General features: G+C 43.8%; 1 protein-coding gene across 5 annotated transcripts in view; it reads right to left on the bottom strand.

Moving 5' to 3' along the window:
- Nucleotides 1-1,556: 1,556 nt before the first annotated feature.
- samd12 (sterile alpha motif domain containing 12) overlaps nt 1,557-27,026 on the bottom strand; it is a 114,256-nt gene continuing 88,786 nt past the window's right edge. For 3 of the 5 annotated variants that reach the window (XM_037093382.1, XM_037093375.1, XM_037093374.1), the window contains one exon: nt 1,557-6,417. In XM_037093382.1, the coding sequence (XP_036949277.1) occupies nt 6,386-6,417 (32 nt within the window). In that variant the 3' untranslated portion in view covers nt 1,557-6,385. Of the gene's footprint in view, nt 6,418-23,954; nt 24,024-27,026 lie in introns of those variants that run through there. The other 2 variants (XM_037093376.1, XM_037093381.1) reach the window with 2 other exon arrangements.

Here is a 27,026-nt window from a genome sequence, read left to right as displayed (position 1 = left end):
AGTATGAGTTCAACAGGTTGTCAGTTCTTACATCTTGAATCTTTAACTGTGTCTTTCTACCCCTAGCACATCTTGCCCTTTTAGCTAGTTTTCATTACAGATCTTTGTTGTAATACTTATCTGCTTTCTTGCTCAGAGTGAGATGAGAATCCTGATGCCAGAATCATCGTCTGTCTTTTCATTAGAAAGCTGAAGTGAGCAGATTCTCACTGATATAACTCACTAACATCTGGCTTTTGTCAAATGACGCCGCAGTAGTCACGGATGTTTATCCGATTAGCAATGATGGAAACCTTACACCATGGTGGAGACGCTAACTGTTGCCTGTTTGTCTGAAAAAATAAATATTTATGAATAATATAATAATGAATAAGGGCGTTTGAGACTGGATGAGCGGTCTGACTACAGCGACAACTGTCTCTTTCAGCACATGTATGTGTTTGTGAGTATTATAGTAAGACAGATCTGTCCTTCAAGCCTTTGTCTCGAGGGAAAACTGTCATACTCTTAAAAAAGATCTGTCAGTTAATTTGGCTTTGAATTATCGTTTACAACATTAAAGGGGCAGTATGTTGTTTTGAGGGAAGACATTTAAACCAGAATATAAAGAACTTCACTGCACTAAACAAACTAAATCAACAAACTCTCTTTGCTTTCATGACCCAAATAAACTGAATAAACAAACTGAGCTTAAAGGACAACACAACATGTGGCGGACCCTGCCACCTTTCTAACTTCAAACAGTGTTCTAGGGACCTTATATTCAGTTACAGACAAAATAAATATTTCTGAGTTTGTGTTATTATCTCATTAATATCTAAATGTAAAAATATCAAAGTTTGAAAAGTGCACATTTAAATTATTATTGAAATAGTTATTTACAAATTATAGTATAAAGCCCTTTAATAGTGTCGAGTCTCATCTGAAAATCGTACCTTTGGTTTAGTCCAGTGTTTAAACATTAGTTAGTCCTGATACACAGAAATTAAATCTGAGGTACAGATTGCCTGGTAACAGGTGGCTGCTGCGTCTTGTGATCGGAAAGTTGCTGGTTCGATTCCCCTGGTCTGCATGTCGAAGTGTCCTTGGGCAAGATAGTGAAAACCAAACTGCTCCTGATGGATAAAAGATTGGATAAAAGTGTAAATGTACCAGCCAAATAGAGACGACTTCTGCTGTTGTCACACTCTCTGTGTGAAAGTGGTAAAAGAACAGCATTTACTGCTGTTCATCACGTCACCGTGAATACACACTAACACACAAAAAGTGTGTCACAGCAACTGTGATCTGCAGCGTCTCCTGCAGGGTGCCCGAGGTCCCTGATGGAGGGAAAACCGAAGAAGACCTGACCCTGGAAACTGAAGCGTCGCCCCTCTCCAACCACAACATCTGTCACATCTGTTTATTTGTGAAATCCTACAGCTGCTGTGTGTGAGGAGATACACACACACACACACACACACACACACACACACACACACACACACACACACACACACACACACACACACACACCAGTGTGCAGTGACAAAAAAGAACAAACAGTGAACACATTATACATGAAGATTAATCTGTTTATTATATATATACTCATCATGATATCAATACCATCATTAATATCCATCGTTAGGCACCTTTATATGTAGATAGACTGGGAGTAGAGACTTGGTCTGCATGCCTGTTGGTTACAAAAAACACTGAGAACAGAATCGGAACATGCTGTCACCACGGCAGAAACTAAACTCTCCCATTTGTAGCCTCCTGTTTAGATTGTTTTTCGAGGCATCGCTCGCATGTTTGCTCCCACACTTGTTTATGCATAACTAATGAGAAACCTGTGAGCGGCTGTGCCTTGTGTTTACTGTTAATTTGTTGAGAAATGTGTGCGTACATAGTGTCACCACGTGTGTGTGTATGTGTGTGTGAGAGAAAGTCCTTTTTTTTTTTTCCTCTGGGGTTTGTGTGCATTTCTTCCTGCGTGCCAGCATGTGCGAAGAGTTCTTGTGCAATAACGTCGTGTTCAGGGTTCAGCCTGCCGTTGTGAAACTGTGCGCCGTGTATCAGTGTCTGTACGAGTGTGTGCCAAACCTCTTAACAGGTTCTCGGAGCCAGTCCGGGCAAGTCCTCGGACACCTTGGCATGAGTTGCCAGATCTTTGAGCTGGTTAAACCTGGATGTCAGGGTAAGAAATACAGTGGAAAGTTTCCCTCATGCCCCTGGAGGAAAATCTATTCCCTCACTCCCCCTCCCACCCACCCTCCACCTGCGAGCCAGGAGCGAGCACACACTCTGGAGAGAAGCAATAAAGAATCAATATTTTACTGCCTACACCCAGGGTTATTACAGTGCTGCAGCCGGGGATATGGATCACTACAACACACTGCTACATTTGTTAGTTTATAGCCTGCATGGAAATGTAGGTCTTGACCCAAAGTTTTAGACCGTCCGCATGAAATTTGAAACATTTGAATTTTTAAAGAGGCTTAGAGAGTACAAGAGCACAGCGCTGTCAATAATCTTTTAACAGGCACTCCAGAGCGCAGACCTGCAATTTAGCTTGAATACAGACGCTACTGTCTTTATAGGGCCGCAATCCAAAATATGATGAAATCCAATGCAAGTGGTTCATATACTGTGAGATCACAAGAAGTCGGCCCTGCGTTGCTGTTCCCTCCGGATTTTGGGAAATGCACGTCGTTAGTTTTTTGTCAGGCTCTTTTGTGCACATCTTGATGCGTCGTACCAACTCTGAGAAGAACTTAGGATTCAAACAAAAAGAAATGGCTTGACATTTTTGACAAGCAGGCTCTTCATCAGTCATGCCGAGAGTAAGATGAGAAGATCTGTACCTGCCCGCTGAATTTGAAGCTTGACCTAGCATAAAGGCTGGACACAGAGGGCAACAGTTAGCCCGGCTCCGTCTAAAAGGAAACAAACCCACCTTTCCGCACCACTAAAGCTCACTATTGAACATGTCACATCTCATTTGTTCGTCACTTTTCGTACAGCTTCAGCTGTGGCGGTGGGAAGATGTTGTTACCTTTGGACAGAGCAGGTGTAAACCGGCCACTGGTTTGTAGATTTCTGTCTTGAAGCCTTGAGTTTGGCAATACGGCGGCTGCCAGGAGCCAGGAGCGACCATATTTGGACGAGAGGGTGGAGCTGGGGAGGATTTCCTGATTGGATCTGACTGAAAATCAGAGGATAAGACATGGTAGCAACTTCTCTGCCATGGCGTAGACACGCCCTAAAGTACACCCTGCTTTATAATCTATTTTATTCTAAATCAGACCACAATTTACTAAATTAACATAACGCTGCATTAAAGAAGACTTGAAACCAAAGATTGAGACCATAATCTCATTAGGAAACTGTTAATTCAAGTATTAAATCATGTGAGAAGTAGGGTCATTTTCTCATAAGCTAATATATGGTTGGACTTCTTTTTGAAACCAGCGGAGTGGCCTCCTGCTGGACATATAATACAACAAGCATATTTTTAAAAAAATCACTCCCCTGGTGCTACAAGCTCCCAGTCCAGACCACTAGCTGCATGGCTAACTAAGCTAACTAGCGGCGACTGCTACAGCTAGCAGGAGCTAGCTATTACTTTGATGATATGCTGCTCCGTATTTGTTTTGAGACTGAATTTGACAGGCAGCAAATTCTTACATATTGCACCTTTATGAGAACATAAGAGCCTGACAAAACCAAAGGAACACAAACAAACTGCAGCATTTAAAAAAGGTGAAGATGAGGACTAACTGTTTCCCCTGGTTTCTGGTCTTTATGCTAAGCCAAGCTAATACAAGAGTATCAATCTTCTCATCTCAGTGTGTTTTCAAGTGTTTTCTCCAAATTGCCAATCTCTTTTAATGCCAATTGGAGGTTGCATGAAATCTTTATAACAACATCATCATCAATATCAGCTTGTGTTATTGATGAAAATAGGTAATGATGGCCTGCTAAGGGGTCGTTTGCATACATTTAACAAACTCACCAACCTTTTGCCGACCACGTACCAATTCCCCACCCAAATCTGAAATCCGGGAGTGGACAAATCCCAAACTTAACGGACCCTCCAGCCCCTCTCCTCCCTCCTGTGGCCCTGACAGACACGGACACGGCATCGGCACCCGACCGTGAAATAGCCACTTGTGTTTTAGCCCGAACAACTCCATCCCTGTGTGACTGTCAGGACACACACACACACACACACACACACACACACACAGACACACACTCCTTGAGGCTTTTGTAATCCCGCCGGACCGACAGTATGTCCTGAAGAACTGATCAATACTATTCAATCTGCTCACAGGTCTCTGCTGCATTAGGCTACATCTACTATCCAAACAATGAATGGCTGGACACAGACCGGCCCTCGTGTACGAGTGAAATCCCATTAAAGCACGATGGCTCTCAGGGGCCGACGCTGACCCCCTGTTTCCCCCGTGATCCGCTACTTTATGCTCCACCTGATTGACAGCTCCCATCCAGGGGAGGAAAAAAAAAAGATGTTGTTACCATGACAACAGCTCATGCTACACCGGCGTGGATGCGAGCTTCTGATAAATATCACTCCAGGAAAATCAGCGGCTTGATAGTAACAGGTCGTTATGTACTGGCTACAGGGTTTGTCTTTTTTTTCCCTTTTTTTTTTAATAATGTATTTACACTCACAGACGTGGCGGAGGGGATGACGACGAATCCGAGCTTACAGCAGTTGTTTTCGTGACAGACACATGTGCTTTTGAAGTGCAGTTTAAAATACCTATAATATCAACAGTGAGAGGCCATTATTCACATTGACAGAGATTTAGAGTTTTCTCATCAGAAGATACATTGAATACAGTGTTTGTTATCTTCCCTAATAGGCTGACAGATGACATTTTCCATGATGAGCTTCTTCTTCTTCTTTTTTTTTTTTGTTGCGCACAGCACATCTCCCCTTCTACACTATTTTCAATATATCTCATCTAAAAATAGTTTAAAAGCAGACAGAGCAATAACGAGTCGGCGATACAGAGGGGGGAAGGGAAATGAAAAAAAGGCTCTCTCCTTTTGTTATCCGTGATTTCTTTTTCTTTCTTTTTCTCTCCTCATTAGCGTTGAAGAGTTTCAGGTCGAAGTCTCTCTCCATTTGCTTTTTCCTGCTCCTTTTCTTCTTCTCCTCCTTCTTCTTCTTTTTGTTTTTACACTCCAGCCACTCCCTTTCCATTTGCTTCAGTTTACCTTACTGGCAGCTTTTTTAAGGGACATCGAGGGAATTTCCTTCATGCAGTTCATCCCTTTTTTCCCCTTCTCTCTCTCCCTCTCTCTCTCTCAGGTTCTGCTTCATCTCCCTCGGATTGCTTTTTTTTTTTTCCCCGCAAAACGACGTTGTTCATTTCCACAGCAGCCAACTTAGCCGTACCTAATGTGATGCCAGGTTTGGGTGTTTATTCCCAGACTAACTGTTAGTTGTTTTCACAGTGACGTCCTTTCTCTCGCAGTCTATCCTGAGAGAGCGATCCACAATATGGTGATGGGGGCAAAAGGGTGACGAGGGGGATGCGGACACTTGGCCGATAACAGGATTTGTGCACAGAATGAGAGAGAGAGAGAGAGAGAAATAGCACAAAAACACACATGTTGTGTAAAAATGTCACCTCTCTGCAGATAAGGAGGAAGAAGACGGTCGGAGGAATTGGATACTGTGGTGGTGGTCTTGTGGACAGTCATTAGGCTGCCACTTCTGAAAGTCTCAGTGCACCACAAGAGCGCTCATGGGAGGAAAATACACATTTGAGGGCAACGATGAAAGAGCTAACATGCCACAGACCAAGAAGTGGATTATAGGTGTCACTCTTTACGGTGAGGGTTCCCTAAGAGCAGATCAGCACGCGCGCACACACACACACACACACACACACACAGAGGAAACCACAAGGCAATGACGAGAGAGAGAGAGATCATCTTCGTTTTTAAATGCTTTTTTAGGAAACCCAGCCAAGCAAGTGTTTTCAACTCTGAGTAAATGATGATGTGGTGAGAAGGGCTTGACTTTTCCGAGGGAGAGGGAAGTGGCAGCTGTAGCGTGAGAGCTCTGGTGGAAGTTTGGCGGTAAAGGTCAGAAATGACGGCTGAGTTGGAAACTATTGGTCAGATTCCAGGAAGCAGTGAGGAATTGTTTGGAGACGGCGAGTCACAACTCGCGGGAGCGTCTCAGGAGTGGCTGGGAAAGAAGAAGGCTTGAGTTTGTTTCTTTTCCTTTGTTTTGTTTCTGGATCTGTCTTCTTAGGGGAGGACGGAGAACAAAGGCGTGAGACGGAGAGATGACGAAGAAGTCCTGGCGGATGTCGGCGAAGGTGGTGGGCGACCACGTCCTTCCCGCTCTGTCCGGCTATGGTGAAGACGGAGTGCACTCCAGAGAGGCTGCAGACAAAACAAAAAGAAGAGAAGATTGGAAAAAGTTAATAAGAGAACACTCCTGTTGGAAAGAGGTTGAGGGACACCAGAAACGGCAAGAACGAGAAAAATAAAACACAAGAGCGTAAAAAACAATGACGACCATCACAGGAAGAACTGGGAGACGGCGGGGTGGGGGGGTGGTGAAATGAAACCAAGCAAAGTGACGTAGATGAGAGAGGAAATTAAGAAGTTGAGATCAAACAGGGAGGAAAAAAAAAGAGGGAGAAAGGGCCGAGATAACAAGCATGGGCACAGTGAGGCATAAAAATGGATCGGGGGTGGGGGGGGGGGTGGAATTAGAAAAATAGAAGAGAGAGGGGGGAGAGATAAGAGAGACAGGATAAAAGAGAGTGAGAGGGGGAGGACGAATAAGAAGAGGAGCGACGTAATTATAAAATGGCACGGGCAAAAAAAAAAAAAAATCAATGCGGTGAGCGTCATTGTGCTTGCAGGCACCGTACAAAAGGGAGGTGGAGAGCAGCAGTGTGTCCATCAAACAGCACCACCACATGTCGGTGTCACACACACACACACACACACACACAGAGGGGCATTTCAAATGCAGAGTGAAGACAAGGAGGATGAGTCAGGCAGATGAAGCGGAGAGAGACAAGTGACATTTAGAGCTCAGTCGGAGCATGTGATGACAAGGCACAAAGATACATGCCAGTGCCGACTATGACAACAGCTTGAGTGTGTGTGTGTGTGTGTGTGGAAGCAGAGCTCGGTGTAAGGAAACAGATTCCTGATTTTTGTATGTCTTTTCTTATTCGGCTGAGGGCAGTCAGCCGACACACAGCTCAGCATTCATGTTCATGTTTTTAAAACTTGGGGCCAAAGTAAAAAATAAATGTAGGAAGGAAAAGTCTGCATAAACACTTTTGGTACGTTACACTTTGGTTAAAGTATTCAGATTACTCAGTTGAATAAATATTATAAAATGGTCACTGCTTGAAATGTAAATGTTTTTTTTTTCACCACGTTTTTGAGTAATTTGGACGTGGCTTCTCGCTCAGTCTCTTAAATGACAATCGCCTCTTTTGTGCCCTTCGCAGATGAAAATAAAAGCAAATCCCGCGATGACGAAAGCTTGATGGATGGACGGCTGCTCCACCTGTTGAGCCGTCTACAATCCCGCTGCGTGAAGCCTCGTATTTATTTCTGCCACTCGTGCACTTCGCTTCCACAATTCCCAGCTTGCAGCAGTCAGAGCTGTTTGTGTGGCGTTTTGTTGAACCATCCATCCAACTTTACTTCCTTGCTTCTATTTTTACAATCCTTCTTCATTTGCTCTTTTCATCAGAAATACACACATATGAATACTTTGTATTCTTTGTACCACTCACTGCAGTCACTGTTGACTCCCACTTTTGCTCTTGCGTCGTGTTCACCTAGTTTAGAAAACTGTCTCCCGTCATCATAGACATACGTCCCCGTGACAGTTTTTAGAAGATCTTTGTTTTCGCACCACACGTCTGTAACTTAGCTGGGATCTGCCTCAGAAGCTCAAAACAAGGTTAGCCGGCTAGCTACAATGAGGAAGCTAAGCTCCAAACAGCAACAGCAACGGTACAGTGAAGAGAAACACCTAACTGGGCATGTTTACACGGTGGCCATTTTCCTCTCACGTCATACTAAAGGGTGGGACGCTCGAATGGTGGGATGAAGCCATGCTGCTGTGTTCCAGGTTACAAGTTTAGCACTATGTTAGCATTCAGCTACTTTCCTACAATATCATGTTGCACCAAAAAACAGTTATGTCAGCTAGTAAGAGACTGAAGGCTACCATCAGCTGTTACCTAGTGGAAGCTTACAGGTTATTAAACCTTATTATTTAACATTATTATTAAATGTGTTGGTTTATCATCCAGATTTTGACTATCACGTTTTTGTTACTGTTGCGCGCTCTCTTGATCATCCCACCTCGGAGGAAAATGGCTGCCTTAGGAAGAAGATCTCATGGAAAATAATGACCAGGACACAGAGACACAGGCTTAGTGCAATAAGCAGCAACACACTTTCTTTTCTTTTTTCTTGTCTTATGGTAACTCTGAGGTGACACAGCACTTGATTGTACTCTGTGTTGAGGCGTCTTTTACATCACAGTGCTACGATGACACAGGGCCTGATGACTGTCAGCCAATCAGTGCTCCAATATGTATTTAAATTAAGAGAGATTTTCCCTCTCAAGTGTGCTGGAATAGACGTATACAGCAGCATAAAAATGGAACAGTCACATGTCTCCAAATTGCACTGAAGTACAGTACATTAACAAATGTCATTAGTCATATTCCACCTTGGCACACACGCACACACACACACACACACACACAAATGTACAGCCATGCAAATTCAACCGCGTAATATTCATCATCATTATTGGCAAACACAGCAATACATCAAGCTATTTCTGCTGAGAAGCATGTAAACACCATGTCAGCCCACACACACACACACACACACACACACACACACACACACACACACACACACACACACACACACACACCATGTTAACTGTATTAGTGCCAGGGCTTATCAGTGCAGCGGGACCACACGCCACAAAAGGACTGAAATTCATTACAGTCGTAGGAGGGCCTTGACAAGCTGTCAGCATGTTCGAAAGATTCTTCAAACCACCCCCCCCCCCCCACTCCTCTCCTCTCCTCTTCACTTCTCTGTCGTCAACAATGGTGAGAACACTCAGAGCTCCCGATACCCGTCTCCACACACACACACACACAGTACACATGTGCACACACACACACGCGGGAACGTCTTCCTGGCCAACGTCTTCATTTCAAGGATAGTTTGAACACGCAGCCACACGTGCACGCCGACACGGTAACGTAGAGAACTCTGTTCTGAGTTTTTTAATTTCATGGGTAGTTTACAGCGGCTCTCTCTCCATCACACACTTGCACACGCGTGTACACACATTATTCTGAGGTGGCGCAGAAAGGAGAGCGCGGGGTGCACCCAGAGGTGCAGTTCAATGACATACTCTGCATTTCCAATTTATGCCCACATCACTACACTTTGCACACACACGCATACACACAAACACACATAACACTGTGTGTCTGGGGTAGTTTACCGTTATGGCTGTGGTTACATCGATAGGGAAAACATTTTTGGGATGATCAAGGAGATTATTATTGCCGTAAAACAACACGGAACAATAAAAAGCCTTTGCAACCCTTTATGTGAACATATTTTCCAATCTGGTTGAACAGTTAAGTGAGCAGAGTGAGAAAATAAAAAAAATAGGAAAAGGGAAAAAAAGAAGGAGTGTGATCATCCTTCAGCGGGCGATGTCTCAGTCTTCAAGGACGGGAAAAAAAGGGCAAATTACTTGGGAAAAATCTTTTCTTTAGCGTAATTACTGTAATCTGCCAAACCAAAATTAAACAGACCAGTGTGTGAATGCCTCACTGACATGAGTGTGGAAGTGTGTGTGTGTGTGTGTGTGTGTGTGTGTGTGTGCTGTGGCGTCTGACAGAGAATTACAATTTCCAGTGTTTTAGTGGTGTATAATTGTGTGTGTGTGTGTGTGTGTGTGTGTGAATGAGAGGCGCAGAGCAGTCGGTTTGTCTCCAGTTATTAAACTAACCAATTACAAAGCCCCCACTCATCACGCTTACGTCGCAAACAAAGGGAGAGTTGATCTATTATTAATGCACTGTTCCGCAGTGTAATTCACACGTGGATTCGGTCTCACGCGTATCACACATGAATGCACACACATCACACCCACACACACGCACACATGCACACGCACACAAATAACGCTCCAGCTCGCTCTCCTGCGCCGACGGTACTAGTGATGAATGCGATTTGCCGGGCATTAACAGATGAGCGGCTTTCTCAGAGACAGGTAGTAAAATGTCTGGATCATCAAAATCTCCCTCTTCCCTGCCATGCTTCAGTCCTGTCTCCATATCCCCCCCACACACACACCCCACCCCTCCGTTCATGGTTCTCGCCCATGCATTTGTAATCAGACCTGTCTCGCTTGTTTAAACTGAGCACACCTCAGCGTGCAGAAACATATGCCTCCCTCTCTGCTGTGCACCACGTCTCGTAGTAAAGAAGAAATGTGCAAGAAGACTAATTTGCACTGATTCTGTCCATCCAGCTTTGAAGTACCTCTATTATAAGCTGGATCCGGGCTTTACCTGGTGGGGGTATCCCTGACAGGGCTGGCTGACGGAAACCTTCAGATGAAGCTTTGAAAGGATAAGACTAGAGATACACTACATGTTTCTTGCTGTACAGGAAAACCCCTAGTCGACATGCTAGTCGCAGTATCATGACCTTTTAAAATAGTGAATTTGATACATTTCATTGCTAATGTAACCTATTCAATGTAGTTTTGGGGAGAACATTTTAACCAAAAGAGTTTTTAAAGGTTGTTGTTAAAAGCAACAACACAATTTCAATACTGTTTTACTTTGTTTACATGTGGCGGACCCTGCCACCTGTCTAGCTTCAACCATCTGGGGATCTTGTTTTCCTCTTTGAACAGCTTATTTATTTATTAATTGCAAAAATGTTATCTATTTTAGATATATACATATGTATATATGTGTATATATGTATATATTACAATTCTGAGTTTACATTTTTCCAAAAGTGCATAGTGCCCTTTTAATATTAAAGATATTAATGAGGTAATAATACAAATACTTTCACATATTTCTTTTATCCTTAACTGAATGAACAAGCTGTTCTCAGAGGAAAATAAGGTTCCCAGAACACTATTCTGAAGCTAGAAAGGTGGCAGGGTCTGCCACATATAAACAAAGTAAAACAGCAGGAAAATCTTGTCCTTCAAGGTCAATTTATTTATTCAGCTCATTCCGTAAGGAAAATAATGAGAGTTTATGTTTACGCATAAAAAATAAACAAATAAATCAGTCGGTGAAGATCTTTCTCTTCTGGTTAAAACTTCTTCCCCACAACTTCAGAGTGCACTTTAAGGTATCGTCTGTATAAGGACAAGAATTTTCTGTTTCCCGCACTGAATATCGCCACTGGTGTAAATTGTGAGGTATGAAATGACTCGACACGAACGCAGAGATAGTGGCATGGATTTGAAGATGCAAAGGCAGCCAAGGTCAAAAGTAAGCAGCACACGAATCAGTACAAGGAAAACTGCATTACAGGAATGAATAAGAACGTGAATACAACACTTATATCTGGACATCAGTGACCTGCGAGTCCCTTCATAATGATCACGTTGGTTGCTGAAGGTTAGCCTTTATATGTCAATGCAATATGTCATTATGACTCACACTCTTATAAAAGTACGTTAAACACGGCTGCGGTCTTGATATTGATGACTTTATATTCTTGTAAATAGTGATTCACATAAAGGAAGCTATTTGTCATGAAATTTGCATCTTCAATGTCATTTCGATTGTACGCTGACAAAGAAGAACAGTAACAGTCAGCCTCGCTCTGCACCCTGTTCTTCCACTATGTCAGCAGGCCACAACGTTTTTTGGCACAACGTCACAAACCACCACTACTGGATCAGATTTGATGGTTTTCCCCGTTGATAACGTCTGGCTGCTGCGCTTCACCTCTGTGATTTATGAAATTTCCTGATAGGCACATAGTAGCTTCACTTACTAGAGTAACGGCTATTTCCCACCAACTGTCACAGTTAGCGGCGCTGTTAGCTGACGTTGTTGAAACCGGTCTGGGAACTCCGAGCACTGAGGGAGCGTTGGTGTTTATAATTCACACCAACGGTTTAAACTGCCGGGAGGCGAGGATTTCAGGCCAAGTGCATTTAAAGCAACACCTCGGCACTTAACTTTGGGAACATAATGTTTTAGAGAGGAGAGTTGAATAGAAGGGAGAACCGGAGTCTCTGGTGAGTGCTGAGTTCAGTTACTGAACTGAATGTAAACACACAGATGAGGTGTTTTGTTGACTGCTAGCTAAATCCAGCTGTTAATCCAGCAGTTGATGTTTTACTTTTATTCGTGGTACATTAAGCTGCGTTCAAGGACCTCCTTCCTCACCTCATCTCTGAAGGTTTTAGCAACAGGTGGACAAATGACATACACCATAACCATGACTTAACAAAGATGTAGTTGTTTTTAACCATGTTAACGCAGAATTTGTACGGATTACATCTTGAAGACCACAGTCCATCGGACTAAAAAGGTGTCCGGCACAATCCATAGTTGTTGAAGCTGACACACAGTCGACTCACACACACTGAACACATACTGAACGTTCGCTCGCGCCGATATATGTAGAGCGTTTGAGCCTCTGCACCGCTCAGATAAGGTTTACAGAGCCTTGTCTCCCAGTGTGTGTTCAAAATAGGTCATCTTATTCTGCGACTCCGAGCGAGCACGCCTGCTTCTTCTTCCCTGCCCTGATTTTCGACAACATAAACAACTGATGGGAAGTTTCCCCCCTCCCCTCTCTCTCTCTCCATCTATCTCTTTAAAGCGGAGCTCCTCATCAGCGAAAACCCCGGTGAGGTTAAGTAAATAAGTCTATTTTATGCAGAGAGAGAGACAGTGGAACAGTGCTTTTTCTCAAAGCGCTCGTATTTTTGGTATCCTAACTTGTGTCGACTTAGATTTGTTTGTTATTGTGCTTTTTTTTAAATTTTTTTTTTTTTTTAACCAGCACCACCTGCCACCACAGACACACATGCGTCGACACACATACACAAACCTCGCCTCCACGCTTCCTTTACTTGCTCAGCAGGGGGGACTGTCAAACCGAGCTCGGTACCGTTTCTTTTACCGCGCTGCTCTATCATGCAGGATATCTCTCCTGACACAGAGCTGTCATGGCCTTGGGGGGCTTAAACATATCAATGCAAAGGGGCAAAAAAAGATGTGGAACAGTAAAAACAAGCCACTCGTTTATTCCAGTGCATGCATGCTGATGTCTGCATGGTCTACATGTGGAGATTTGGCAGATGTGTGCTTTAAGATGATGCAAGGTGTCGAACAAGGAAGAGCAACGCCGCTGGGTTTCGCTGTGATGCCACCATGACTTGCCCCGGGCTTCAGTAACATCTGTGGTGGCGACTGGGGTGAAAATGTGGCAGAGGTCAGAGTATTTCATCATGATATATTACAAGGAGTAGCTGTGACGCAACATTTATAAGTCAGGTTATGAAGTTTATTCTTGCTCAAACTTCTGCAAAATCGAGAGATTCTTTAAGGGAGGCTGGGGAATTGACAAAGTAGTTGCGTATGTTGGTTACAGTTGAATTATTTGTCCAATGTGACGTGTTTCTCATTAATAACATGGCGCCTTCTTTCATGAATATATTGTAAGTAAACATGTGCTGTGTTGGATGCACTTTGAACTCAAAAAGCAGGCCGGCTGGCACTGCACCGACACCTTTTTACATGGAAATGAGCAACTTCTCTTTTGCGTTCAATGGGGGAATTACAAGAAGGGACGGATGATTCAGAATTTGCAGAACATAAGTTCCTCTTCACTCAACAACCCTCGAAATGACGCATCTTCTCAGGAAGTCTCTGGATATTCCGGTGGCGAGATTGGCCGCGTTCCCCAGACTTCTGCTTGCGAACATCAGAGAGCCCAAACCTGTAATTTACATCGCAGTGAATCAAGTGGAAATCAGACAGCGTGTAATCCGTTCTAAATGTTGCTGCGGCATCATCTTCTTCTTCTTCTTTGGCAGAGGATGTCGGATGAGTACGAGGACCCTTCGGTGTGGCCCAGGACACGTGCGCATACGCTGAAGTGTGGTCAGAGCAATCGGATCTAAAATGCGTCCTTACTTCGGCACCTCTGATCGCATCGCTCAGGACGCACCAGGTCTGAAGAGACAGAGGTAAAGATACGTGGACACAACCAATGAGAAAACTATGAACTACTCCCAGCTCTCAGGTCCCCGCTGACGCCGGCACCTGAGCAATGGGACACAGTCGAGAGCCACGCCGTCATTAACCTTGTGAAAGCTCAGCCCGCGGCGGTGATTTACGACATCCCATTATGTGCTATTAAACGGCGGCAGAGGAGGGTCTCCTCTCCCATACCAACACGGCACAATACTGCCAAGGCAACAATGGGCTTCTCAGAGAAAAATTTTCCCTGGAGCTGACAACATTCTCCCACAGGGACCAGAAGTATAGAAGAAAAAAACAAAACAAAAAACGCAAGGCCCTAACATTACACATCGGCTGCGAGAAAGATTTGTTCGCGAGTCGCAGAATGACCCACTGTGGCCTAATATCCTCCGACTGCCGCTTCTTTTTGCGTGCCACTTGCATGTTTCCCCTCCCTGTCTCGTTCAAAGGGCCTGTTATTGTTTATTACAATGGAAAACTCGACGGAGTCCCCGCAGAGGGCTCAGTGATAAGCAAAACACTCTGACACAGAAAGGGAGGCTTTTACCATATGAAAGGCGAGGGGTTGGGGGGGGGAGAAAAGAAAGAGAGAATTGAACGAACTGGAAACGGATAAAGCGAGGAAAAAAATACAGAGAGATGTCGGGGAGTGGAGGATGTGTGAAGAGGAAGAGAGAGAGAGGGAAGAGAGGCCGGGGAGGGGAGGATAAAGGCAGAGCTGTATTCCCTGATGTGGCTGCTGTGTGCTGGCTCTTCGCGGCTCCTGCTCCAAGGATTACTGCATTTACACTTCAGCTTAAAAATAGCCCCCGTGATAATTTATTTAGCTGGAGCACACCATCCAGCATTGTGTTTCCGGAGAATAGTTTTTTTTTTCTTCTTTTTTTCATTTTCTTCCTGTCAGAGTCTCTTATGAGATTCGTCCTCTCTCCCTCCTTCCTCTCACTACATTTTAGCTGTGATATTCTCTTCCTCTGTGGTATCTCTTTCTCTTAATCTCCCACTCCCTAAGAAACTTCTCCCTCTCTCCCTCTCTCTCTCTCTCTCTCTCTCTCTCTCTCTCTCCCAAGAAAAGACAAATCACAAATACACAAGTGGCTATGTTTAGCTGCACAAACCTGGCAGCTGGTTCTTACTCCCGTCATAATCTCATTTGCGCGGGTTGAATTGGTTGCGTGAACCTCTGGTATCCCTTGACTCAGCCCGGCAGTCCACAGCAGCGCTCATCCTAACATATCCTATCGCAGTGTGGCTGATGTTTTCTTGGGGTTAATGTTTGCACAGACAGCGAATAAAAGAAAAAAGAGAAAGATGCTGTCATGATAGTAAACTCTTCATCACGATAAATCCGGTCGCCCTAATCTGCCGGCGGGTGCACAAAAATCTGTGCGTTCACAACCCTAAAAATAAAAAGGCGCAAAGACAGAAATATGCACCCGTTCTTGTCCGTCGTATTTATAGACCCGTTTGTTTTTGTGGTTCTCCTGTGAATACGAATGTGAAACTGGCTCAGGCTCAGCGGGACTCATCACTTCTTATTCCAGCACAGGTATGTTAAAAATTACTTTGCTTGCATGACTCACTCGGAACAGTTTGCCCATGGATGTGTGCATGACCGGCCCGGTTCTCCCTGCCGACGCCTCAAGGAAGGCAGCCAGTGGGCCGACACGTCTAAGCCTCCCACAGGAGACCAGGGTCCACGTTCTGAGAGTTATAGAAGTGTGAACACTGATTTGTTTTAATGTTACGTCAAGTCAACCGATGTAAATGACAGTACTTCAATTACTTACATTACATTAAGTGACCTGACTTACATAACTTGTCTTATGTTAGGTAAGTTACAGTGAGTGACAGTAGTTATTTGAACCCAAAGCCTGATCTTTTCCTACACCTAACCGAGTAGTATAGGAGCCTAAACCTTGTTTAAAAGAAAAGGAGTTACCCTAACCCTAACGCTAGCCTTAACCTAACCAAGTAGTTTTGGGAGCCTTAACCTCACAGGCTCATTGCAGAAGTGGCTTTAAGTACATGTGAGGTTTGCACCTTGTTTTAGGTCATTTTGCATAAACATCCCCATGACAACATTCTCAATGAAAAAAACACGCAAGTTTAATTATAACAAGCAAATAATTAAGGACAAAGAAAAGTCATTTTAAATCGTTTATAGGAAGCTGTACATGTGAGTAATAGAGTTTGCAACATTTATAGATTTGGCCCTTGTTTTTTAAATGTTCTGTAAAAACATCACGGTATATGTTAAGCATAAGACGTACAGTCACTTTGAAATCCTCAGCGTTACCATGGAATTAGCGTTACTGCAGATTCTCTAGATTCTCGGACAAGTTCTAGAGACAGCAAGTCTATTACCATGGCGCTATTCAATTTGCCCTTGGGATGTGCTTGTTGAGTGTACTTTGAGCACACTTGAAGGGAAAAGATCCCCCTTAAGTCGCTCGGCTGATATGACGGACTATCGAGACTGGAACAGGGGCATGTTGAAAGTCAACAGCACTTAAACAGAAGATATGAGAGGCCTTCATGAAGAGCACAAGACAAAAAGGCCCGGTTGCTATTTTGGAAGCGAGTGCTTCAGTAGCCGAGGTTAAAGGGGGATCATCCGTCTTCGTGGCACAGCGAATCTCATTTTCCGCGGGAAATGTGATGACTCGACAGTAGGGAGGACAGCGGCGATGTCGGGCGGCGGGTGCAGGGGGAAGTGGGGCTTCACAATATAGAAACGCGTCGCAATGTTTCCCACTCAGCGCTTTCCCCTTTTCCGTCCGTCATACTTTTCTGTGTCTCTCACAGCAGCAAAGCCCCCGAGAGCTGCCGGTGAATAATGATGACCTCACACGGCGCCGTGGCTCACAAACACTGACAACTCTTACTTCCCCTTTTGCGAGGCGTAGTAATGGGATCTTATTCCTCTGTATCGGGTTTCCGCTCCTCTGCCAACTGTGAGCAGCTCTGTGGTGAGAGGGCGGCACTGCACGTCGCCCTTTCTGTCCAAAACTCTTGAGATCATCCGTCACGAAGTTAGTGGCGGGGGGAACAAGGATGCTTTCTGGAGCCACTATGTGATATGTCTGGCCCAAAAAAGTGATGTGCTATTTAAACTTTACACACATTTAGATCTAACTCTGCTGCACTGAGTTCCCCCCCTCAGGTACTGTGGCTAAGCCTGTCAAGCTCTCCATGGCACACACAGTGCGTGGTGTACAATGATATCTGTTGGAGATGAATCGCTTTATGTTTATAATCAGACATAGACAAGAGCATGCTTCTCATTTCTAGCCAGTAGCGGCTGGAATGACGTATTTGTTGTAGCTAGCTGGCTCCTCAGGCTCCACAAGGTTTCAAGTTTCAGGACGATGCCACAAACATGACTGTTGTCCGTCTACAGTCTTGTATTTCATTCGTTTCATGACAAACTCTGACCTATTGACTGGGAAAAAGATCTTTTTAAATTCACTAACACCATATGAGTAGCTCTTGGCCCAATTTAAGCAGAGTCAAAGTACTGTTTGTCTCTCTCCATTCGCCGTCACACTTATTTTTCTTCTGAAATAAGGTCTGGTGGTGGTCCATCTGAGGGGCGGGGGCAGGACTTCAGCTCTCTATGGTGGCAGAAAAGCCACAGAAGAGGATTGAAAAAAAAAAATACCTTCAGGAAGGATCGAATAAAACCTATAAGCTGGAGAACAAGGAGGGCTGGCAATGAGGGTGGGCACTGAGCTGAATAACTCATTTTCTACTAATGAAGCTGTTTTGGATTCATTGTGCCGGTAGACAAACAGTCTGAAAACAATCTAATTTGGGTTGTTTCGAGGCAACGGTGAAAAATCACTAACGTATTTTGCAGTTTAACCATTTTTTTTATTGAATGTGTTTGCAAACCTTTACAGATGCGAACGCCGCTCCGCTTTTATGAAACAATTAAGTAGCTCGTGTGGAATTATCATAAGCAAACTGCTGGGAGAGAAAGAAAAAAAACAAAAAAAAACCATGTCGTCTTTGTGTTTTTCCTCAATTTCCATTTAATCTGACTCATGCATCCGTTCCGTCCCTGAAGGCACCGTTTGCCACTGATGGCATGACGATCCTCTTTCAGTCGGCAACGTCTCAGAGAAGCAGCTTCAGAGTTTCAGATGCATTATTGACAATAAACGTTCCTCTCGATTCAAGAGACGCGCCGTAGAAGTGATGTCTGAGTTACATCTGAGCTGACACTCTGTACGCTCAAGAAGAGAAAACTCGGGTTTTTATCACGATGACAGAATTTCATTTCCCTCTCTGCCGAAAAACTTTTGGAAACACTTTTAATTCCCCATGAGTGGCTCTGGGATTTCAACTTTAAGCTAATTTCCCTCTCTGGTAATTAAATAAGAAGTCAATTCAATAAACAATTGGTTCCGCCAGTGCAGTTAAGCTCGTCACACTTGTTCGAGCGTTTGTGGGTTTGAGCGTGGAAGCGCTGCCGTGCATGCATGCGGTATGTGCATGTGTGCCGGCACGGCTCTCGGAGTGTGTGTTTGCCTCGTGGGCGTTGTGAGAAAGATCGCCTTCTTCGAGATTGATTGCAAATGTTTTGTTTTGTTTGTTTGTTATAGGAATGTAGGCACACCTTCATTTATTCTCGTCTGTGCTCGAGCCATTAAAAATGCACGATTATGAGACACTTGTTAGACAAACGTGTTGAAAATTTCCACAATCCTGCCGCCTAAAGATTATTTGCATCTGCATAGCAAGAAACCCGAGGACCTCCATCCATGGCGTCATCGCAAAGACGGTCTCGAGTCGCTCTGTGAGGTAAATATTTGTGTGTATACGCTTGAATCTTCTCGAGAGGAAGGTACATTTGATCATTTGAAAGAGATAAAACTGATTTGGATGTTAGACTCTCGTTGTGGTTTACAGGAGAGCTTTCTGCCTCGCATAAACCTGGCATCCGTGATGAAACCGTTTCATCTGCCTCTTCCATTGATTCCCCACAAAGCATTTGAACAGCACCCAGAGAGGCAGGAGCAAACTTGTTGCATCCAATTGGTGTGGGAGGAGTGTGCAACACAGATAATGATAGCAACAGCATAGTAACTGCAGTAGAGTGAGAATCTCCAGGCAAAAAAGGGCAGCATTATTTCCCCGACTCAATAGACACAATGTATTTGCGGCTGCAGTGCCCCAAGTAATGTCGTCTATTGTTGGTGTGTGTGTGTGTGTGTGTGTGTGTGTGTGTGTGTGTGGTGGGGGGATGGGGGGGTGGGGGGGGGAATGAGTAATTGGGCTCTCTAGTAAAGTTTCCCCAAGTACGATTGCTGAATGTCAGCACAAAATGCTGAATCCAGAAAAATGCTTTTGCCCTTAAAGCCGCACACCAATCAATATGTGTTATATGAACAATGAAAAATGGATGTGTAATGTGAGGGGGGCTGTTTGTAGTGACAAACCCACAGATAATTATTATCTGACGCCGCAGTTCCCTTTGGTAAGACGGAGCGTTTTAGAGTCTTTCAGCACACTGTTTTGAAAAAAAAAAAGAAAGAAAGAAATTCAGGCGTATTAAGGTGGCCGGCATCCATGAGAGAGCGTCAACTAAGTCCACTTCGAGCTGAAAAATTTGGATTATATCCAATCAGGTGGCCAGAAAAACGACCCCAAAATCAAAGCTTATTTTGCTCCATCTGCTGAAAATGCAAATTCATAAAGATGTTTGCCATCACATTTGACATAACAAGGTTATACAGGGGTAAAACATCAGTGATGTCTTTTGAATACATCAAAATCAGACTTTTACCAGTGAAGATAAGCGAAATAAGGAAGATATTTTATTATTATTATGAACCACCAACTTTCAGAAAAATTATACTGTGATGAAGTGACACTTTTTATTAATCATTTATTGTTTTTCAAGATGTTCTTCCAAATGATTAAAGTAAGTGAAATTAAAAAGCAACAAAATTGTATTGTATAATTTAAAAGTTTACATAAATGAAAACAAATGTAATTCATCCCCTATTAGTATTGTGCTTTTATAGCTTATGAATTTAGAACTATTTTGCAGCCGATGTCCATAATATTTTGTAAATACTTTATAAATACTGTATCAAACATTATTTGGATGGACCGCGGATGTTTTTAAACCTTTGCAGTTGCTTAACAGATGGTTTAGAAAGCATTTCACAGTAAAATAACTTAACTAAGCTATTTTTTTTTACCATTTATTCATTATGTTACTATAAAGTGTTATGTTACAGCCTCCAGCAAACTTTCAGTCTTTTAATATTTTATTTATGTAACATTTGGAGGGAAAAAAAAAAGCTGTTGCAAAATGCCAGCTCTTCCCTCCTCACTGTGAGTGCCAGGCTTATCTTTCATACAGTCCTCGTGTGATGACGCTGAAAAATCTCTCACGCCCTCGCCACGCTTCAAACGCAAAACACGCCTGAAGCGACCGTGTATTCCGCACGCGCCGCCCCCCTGCTGACTCCGTAGCATTAAACGTGTATTTGCCAGCTGGGGGTCTGAATACATGACGAGGCTCCCGGATTCCCAGCAGGCATCGCACCTGCCACCGCCACGCCGCATCGCCCTTGAGCGAGACACCTTAACCTTAGCGGCGACACACACATTCGGGTGCGCATCGCGTCGAGAGGGCTTGTGTGCAAATGGAAACGATGTTGGTGTCAGGGTGTGTAGGTCCCAGTGGATACAGAGGGGGCATCTGCAGGCGGCGGAGGAAACCAAGCGATGAATATTTATCATCATATGTGCTGTAGATCTCCGGGGAGGAGATCTATATACATTCATTAGCCATCGATAGTGCCGCTGCAACAGGCTGCCATGTCCCAGCATGCCCCTCTAGCCAGAGCTTTACGCGCGCGTGTGTGTGTGTGTGTGTGTTAACAGCGTTCCCTACTGTGCGACAGGATATCGACGCTCTACCGTGTGTGTCTTTGACGACACACTCTCCTGCGCCTACCTGTAGCTCTATAATACATCTGGGTCAACATGCTTTGGTAACACAGAGGGAGGTTAATGTGAAGCAGATAGTGTGTCTACCTCTCCGCTGGCAAACATCGGCGATGTTTGCGAGACGCATTAGGCGCACAGCCGGCGAGCGACGCGAGCTGCAGCAGCATCCATCCGGAGATTGTTTTCAGACATCTGACACACCCGAGATGCGATCTGTTTGGATTGCCTGGCACTTGAAGAACTTCTGAATTGGGAGAGCCTCTCGAAAATCAAGCATGCTCATCTTCCCCCGCTGAATCTTAATGCCTCGTCGCGTCTTTTCCCTCCAATGTCAGGGTGTGTGACGCGTTTGAGTCTGAGCAGAGGATCAGACCTCGACCTACAGAGACGGTCAGGGTCTTTACAGGGAAGATCTCTAGGCGCTAACACAGTACATGAGCCTGGGGTCTCACATGACATGGTTATGATCAGCAGGAGACATGTTTCCTCTTACTGTGGCTTGATCACATCTTTAGTGTTATCACCGTGACACTGATGTAATGCTCTGTCAATTTTCACCTGAACAAACAATGGTTAAATGAAATGAAAAGGACCATGGGGCGACATCACTTAGAGTTTGTGGTGAGAGAAACAGGTGGTTTTTTTTTGCAGAGACCTTGGAACATCTCCAGCCTTGTTCATGGCAACCAAAACGGGGATTTTATGCCAAAAAAGGATCTTCTGCGAACTTCTTTTGTGGCCTGACCTAACAAGATCACAAGCCCAGCACTGTCTTGAACATGAAATAGAAAACTGAACGTAGAGAAACATAAAGAAATGCAAAGTTTCAACGTATTTCGCACATTGCACAATGTATAGTCCAGCGATTGAGTTGCACCAATACTATCATGTGTCAGACAGTTCAACAATCTGCGCATGCAACGCTATAGGAGCAGTTTAGTACAATTGCAGAGTTGCGGTAAAGAGCTAGAACACACATCTGACCCTATTAAATGTGCACGGATTCCCTTTTAAATGGGGAAGTTTTTCCCTCCAGAGACAAAAAGCAGAAGCGTAGTAGAGCAGATTACTGTAGTAAGTGTTACAAGAGTGCACTACACACAGGCTGGACTCGAGTGCTGCCGCCTGATTCTTCCTGCGCAGAGTGAGTGAGACGGTTATTATATTCATCCGTCCTCCACGCTACAGGAAGGCTCGAACTGATAACTGCAGTCAAGTTGTGCGGTGCAGTCTGCTGGTGTAGGAGTAACAAAAAAAAAAAAAAAAAAAAAAGGCCGACCGCCGGATGCCAAAGCTCTCGAATGCAAATGTGTGGCAACGATTTGATTTTTCATTTCAAACCAGGACCGGCCTCCTCGGGAAGCGAGAGCGGAGATGGGGGGGAACATTTTGCACAAATGATGACTAATCGCCGAAGCCTTCTTTTCTCGCGCACGCCCCGCAAATAAACGTGTCACCTGTTTACACCGCCCACTTGACACTGAGTAATCGCACAGTGAGAGACATCTGCCATGTTACTGGATGGCGCCGTCGCCTCCTACATCCGTCCCAGCCAATTGGGGAGGGGAGGAACGCAGGAAGCGCCGGGGATAGGAGTGACCCCTGCAGCGCCAGGGGAAGCATCAGATGTTGCACGGAGCTTTTTTTTGTTTTTTTCTTGGCGCGCAAAGTGAACAATTACGCGGTGTCTCTTTGCAGCTGATATCCACAATCCACCCTTTCTTTATTCCGCCGCCTTTAGAAGGCGAGATAAGCAACATCGCCCTAAAATAGTTTCTCCTCATCTTGGCTGCGAAACGTTATTGTAGTGAAATGTCAGGTATAAGCCCTTCCAGCCACGCAGGAGAACACCTGCTATGGGCCCCAAAATAATGCACTAACTGTTTGCCAAGAAGAGAGAGGAGGAAGAAGAAAACAAAATAAAGGAAAAGACAGGAGGGCTTTGGAGAGAAAAACAACATCAGGACACAAAAGAAACAGTGCAAAACAGACAGATGGAAGCAAGGGGTGGATGGAAGGACCCAGAGACACGAGGTGAAAGACGGTACGGATTGAACGAAGTATTAAAGGGCCGAGGCAAAGTGGGAGGCATACAAAGCGTTAGAACAAGAGAGCGGACTTGGTGCAGCATTTTGAGAATTAGTCGAGCTAATATGCGCGCCAGATGGTTTAAAGACAACAAAAACCGATCAGCGGAGACAATCAAAGAGGAAAAGTTCCACAATATATTCAGAGTGCATTTCTGCATCCCGTCGCGGTGAAAACTCCACCCAGGTTAAAATAAAGCCTGAATAATTCACGGTGCCGTTTGACCCGGGCTGGCAGGGAGAGCGTGAGCTCCGTCGGTCTGGAATCGGATGAACTTCAGGTTGGCTGGACGAGAGCCAGAGCGCTGATGAAGGGAGCTATCATACATCCTTCTGTTAACAACCCGGGCTTTTTCTGCTCCTCCAAGTGGAAGGGCAAGTCTGGGGAAAGCTGCCTCGAAGAACTGACAGAAATGCAAATCATTTTTCTTTTTTCTACAGCAGCCCACTGTATGATAATCGCTCCTCTCCACAAGAAACGAGGTGATTTTTAGAAAAACCTCAGGATCCTAATTGCTATCCTGAGGAGGAAGGTAACTAATTTACAGTGGTCAGGAGCAGACGGGAGGAGAGAAGAATAGTTTTTTTGCTTCCATTTTATTCACATTCACTGATTTTCTGTTTCCACGTTGTGTGACAGCGGATCAGCCTGCAAACACAAAATGCAGGTATGAACAGTTTTCACATATTACAGTTTGAGTGTCAGCATTGTGGCCATAGTTCCAGAATCATAATAACAGTGACTGGATAGTCTTGTTAGCATCGTTCTCAAGTTTAAAAGAACACCTTGGTTCTTGACAATGGACCGAGAGAGGGCTGGATACCAGAATCCACATTGTCAGGACCAATGAAATATCCAATCCAGTCAAACATCTATCATCATTTTTAGAAATACATCCAAAAGACTGAAGAAGCACATTGAAATTTTAATGACATCTTTTTAAATGTTCACCACTGACATCCGAGTAACATCCTAACACGGTTCAAAATGAAAGTTTAGAAGCCGTCATTTCAGACATCTTTTTACAGCTTCAATCACAGGCTGTCCAAGGTTGGACGACCAAAAACATGGTGTTCAATAAAACCAATCGTAGCAGAAGGCTTTGTGCTTGCTTGTGGGTGACCGTGGCGAATTCTTGCTCTCGGTTTGGTAAATGTTTTACAAAGAACCCCAAGTTTTTCAAAAGATTTTTATTTATTTATTTTTTTTAAACTGCAGAATCTGACACCAGTTTTGTGTCTTTTTATCTTCCAACCTTGGAACAATAACCTGATCTGATAAAGGTCTGTTGACCAAAACATGGTACTCACTGATAGTGAGTGAAGATAAGATGGGACTCATCATCAAGGACTTCTGAATTCAATTATTTTCATAAAAAGTAGTGAAGCTGAAGAGGTGCCCTGGTAGGAGGCTTACCTGGTTTATTGTCTGCCCCTTTTACCGAGGTTAAGGTTGGTAGTTTGATTTTGGTTGAAGTGATTCCAAGCCAAACTTTAGCCTTTAATTTTGTACCACAAGAAGATATCCTTCAAATTATAATTGGCGTTGAAAAGATGATGTTGTAGAAACTTTCATTTTGAACCCTGTCAGGAGATCGCTTTGACGTCAGTCGTGAGGTTTAAAAAGGCATTAATAGAAAATGTCACAAAACTTTTATTCTGGCTCCTCAGTCGATGTCTTTTTAATGTTGGAGAAAAGACCTCGAATTGATGTCTTCTATATATTTTTTGTTCTGTGTGATCTGGTCAAGTAAAAACTGGTCCCAGTATCGACCCCTGGGGGACTCGTTCACCCTTCGTTTAGCTCTGTTTTGGTCTCCACCACCTGCTGAGAAAACTATCTTATATATAAGTTGCTAAAGGCGCTGCTATGTTCATCAGCAACATGCTAACGTATTCTGTTCATGCTGTTAGACTGAAACAGTGAGCTGAAATGTCCTAACATCCCTGTATCCCCGTTAGGGAAGAACGCGTCTCCTAGGACCATTTGAGAATGTCTGAGGAATTAATATAACCCTGAAAACACACCCGGATAGCTCAGTAACCTCAGCGCCTACAGATGGTTCGCAGCACATGTGTAGCTCAGCATGAACAGCAAACAAGTGGTCAGTTTCTTCACCGATATAAACACTGAACATTACTAATAACTGACACTCTATCATAGGAAAGTAATCATAAGTGGTTTGAAAAAAAATGCTGCTCCACAAAAAGCATCTTGGAGAAAAGCACAGTTTGGATGGGTTTCACTCCAAAACACAAAACATTTCTTCCAGGAATTAAAGTCAGCTGACGTTTACTGTTAAACAACATGGACAATTGTACCCACAAAAAATAAAAAATAAAAATAACGATTCTGTAAGAAATAGACATCAGACAGCCAATAACTCTGATATTTCCTCATGAGTTTTATATTCATGCAAGGAATCATTTCTGTCACACAAAGAGAGGTGCCAGTTTTCCACAAATGGCAGATATCGCTTTGTGAACAAAACTGTTCATGTTTTGGTTTCACCCGTTTATGCAGTTTATTTCAGATCATTTGGCAGCAACGGTGTTTTGCATGTATCTACTGTAGCTGTGTATTTATCTTGCGTGATCATATACCACACAACTAATCAGCGCTGATAATTATCTGTGCTAATAGATAAAGGAGTGATGATAACACTGTGTGCGCTTTGAATTCCTTACATATCACTATGCAGCGCTCTAAGCAGACCGGGTGGCACGGAGCTCATTACAACCATAAGATATCATAAAATCATACTCTTATTTATTATTTATTAAACACAATACGCTGCCCACACTGTATATAATTACACTGTTTTTATTTGTATACATTATGTATATACGATTCTATATGTATTTCCACTCTAGCTCTTCTTCTCTACTCTTTATCATATTTATAATTTTTTACCTTTAGCATCGTTTATTGTTATACTGAACTGTCCTTTGGCAGCTGTGACGCACACATTTCCCCACGTTTGCAGGACCGATAAAGGATTTTTCTGATTGTGATTCTGAAGAGACTTTAGCAGAAAAATGACTTGTACATACGTGAGCATCTCCAGTGTCTTAATAAACATATCTCAAACACAAAATAAGGCTTGAGTGAGTTACTAAAACTTCCACTGAATGTGAAGGGGAACGTGCGTAAACAAAATTAATTACCTTGATTTTTTTTTAAATTAGTGGTGGGTTAAAGAAATGTGATATGATGAACAAGCTAAATCTAATTTGGATGTTTGAGCTGCAGCGGTGCTATATAATTACACTGTGTAATTCACACTGCTAATTACCAGAAGCGTAAAAGCTAAAGCATGTTGCATTCACTCGGCTAACCGTGTGTACGTCAGTGGGTTAAAATGTTTTTTCTTCATCGGCACGAGGCCTCGGTATGAAACCGAGCTAACAACATACGTTCGAATGCCTCTTTGAGTGAATCGTCTGTCTCAGTGAAAAGGGCACACGGCACATCTTCTTGGCCGTCCTCTCCCGTGCAGCGCGCAGAAGTAAAGACAATTGTGTGCTAAACCCGCCGCCATTACACAAAAAGATTTCATTCTTCATTACCGGCAGAGGAGAAAATTAGTTTGTCTCCGTGGATGAGCGGTCGCGAGGCGAACGACGTAGCGCTCGAAGCACCTCGCACCTC

This window comes from Acanthopagrus latus, chromosome 3, assembly GCF_904848185.1.
Source record: "Acanthopagrus latus isolate v.2019 chromosome 3, fAcaLat1.1, whole genome shotgun sequence".
NCBI classification, from domain to species: Eukaryota; Metazoa; Chordata; class Actinopteri; order Spariformes; family Sparidae; genus Acanthopagrus; species Acanthopagrus latus.
This window is presented reverse-complemented; position numbering and strand designations above follow the sequence as displayed.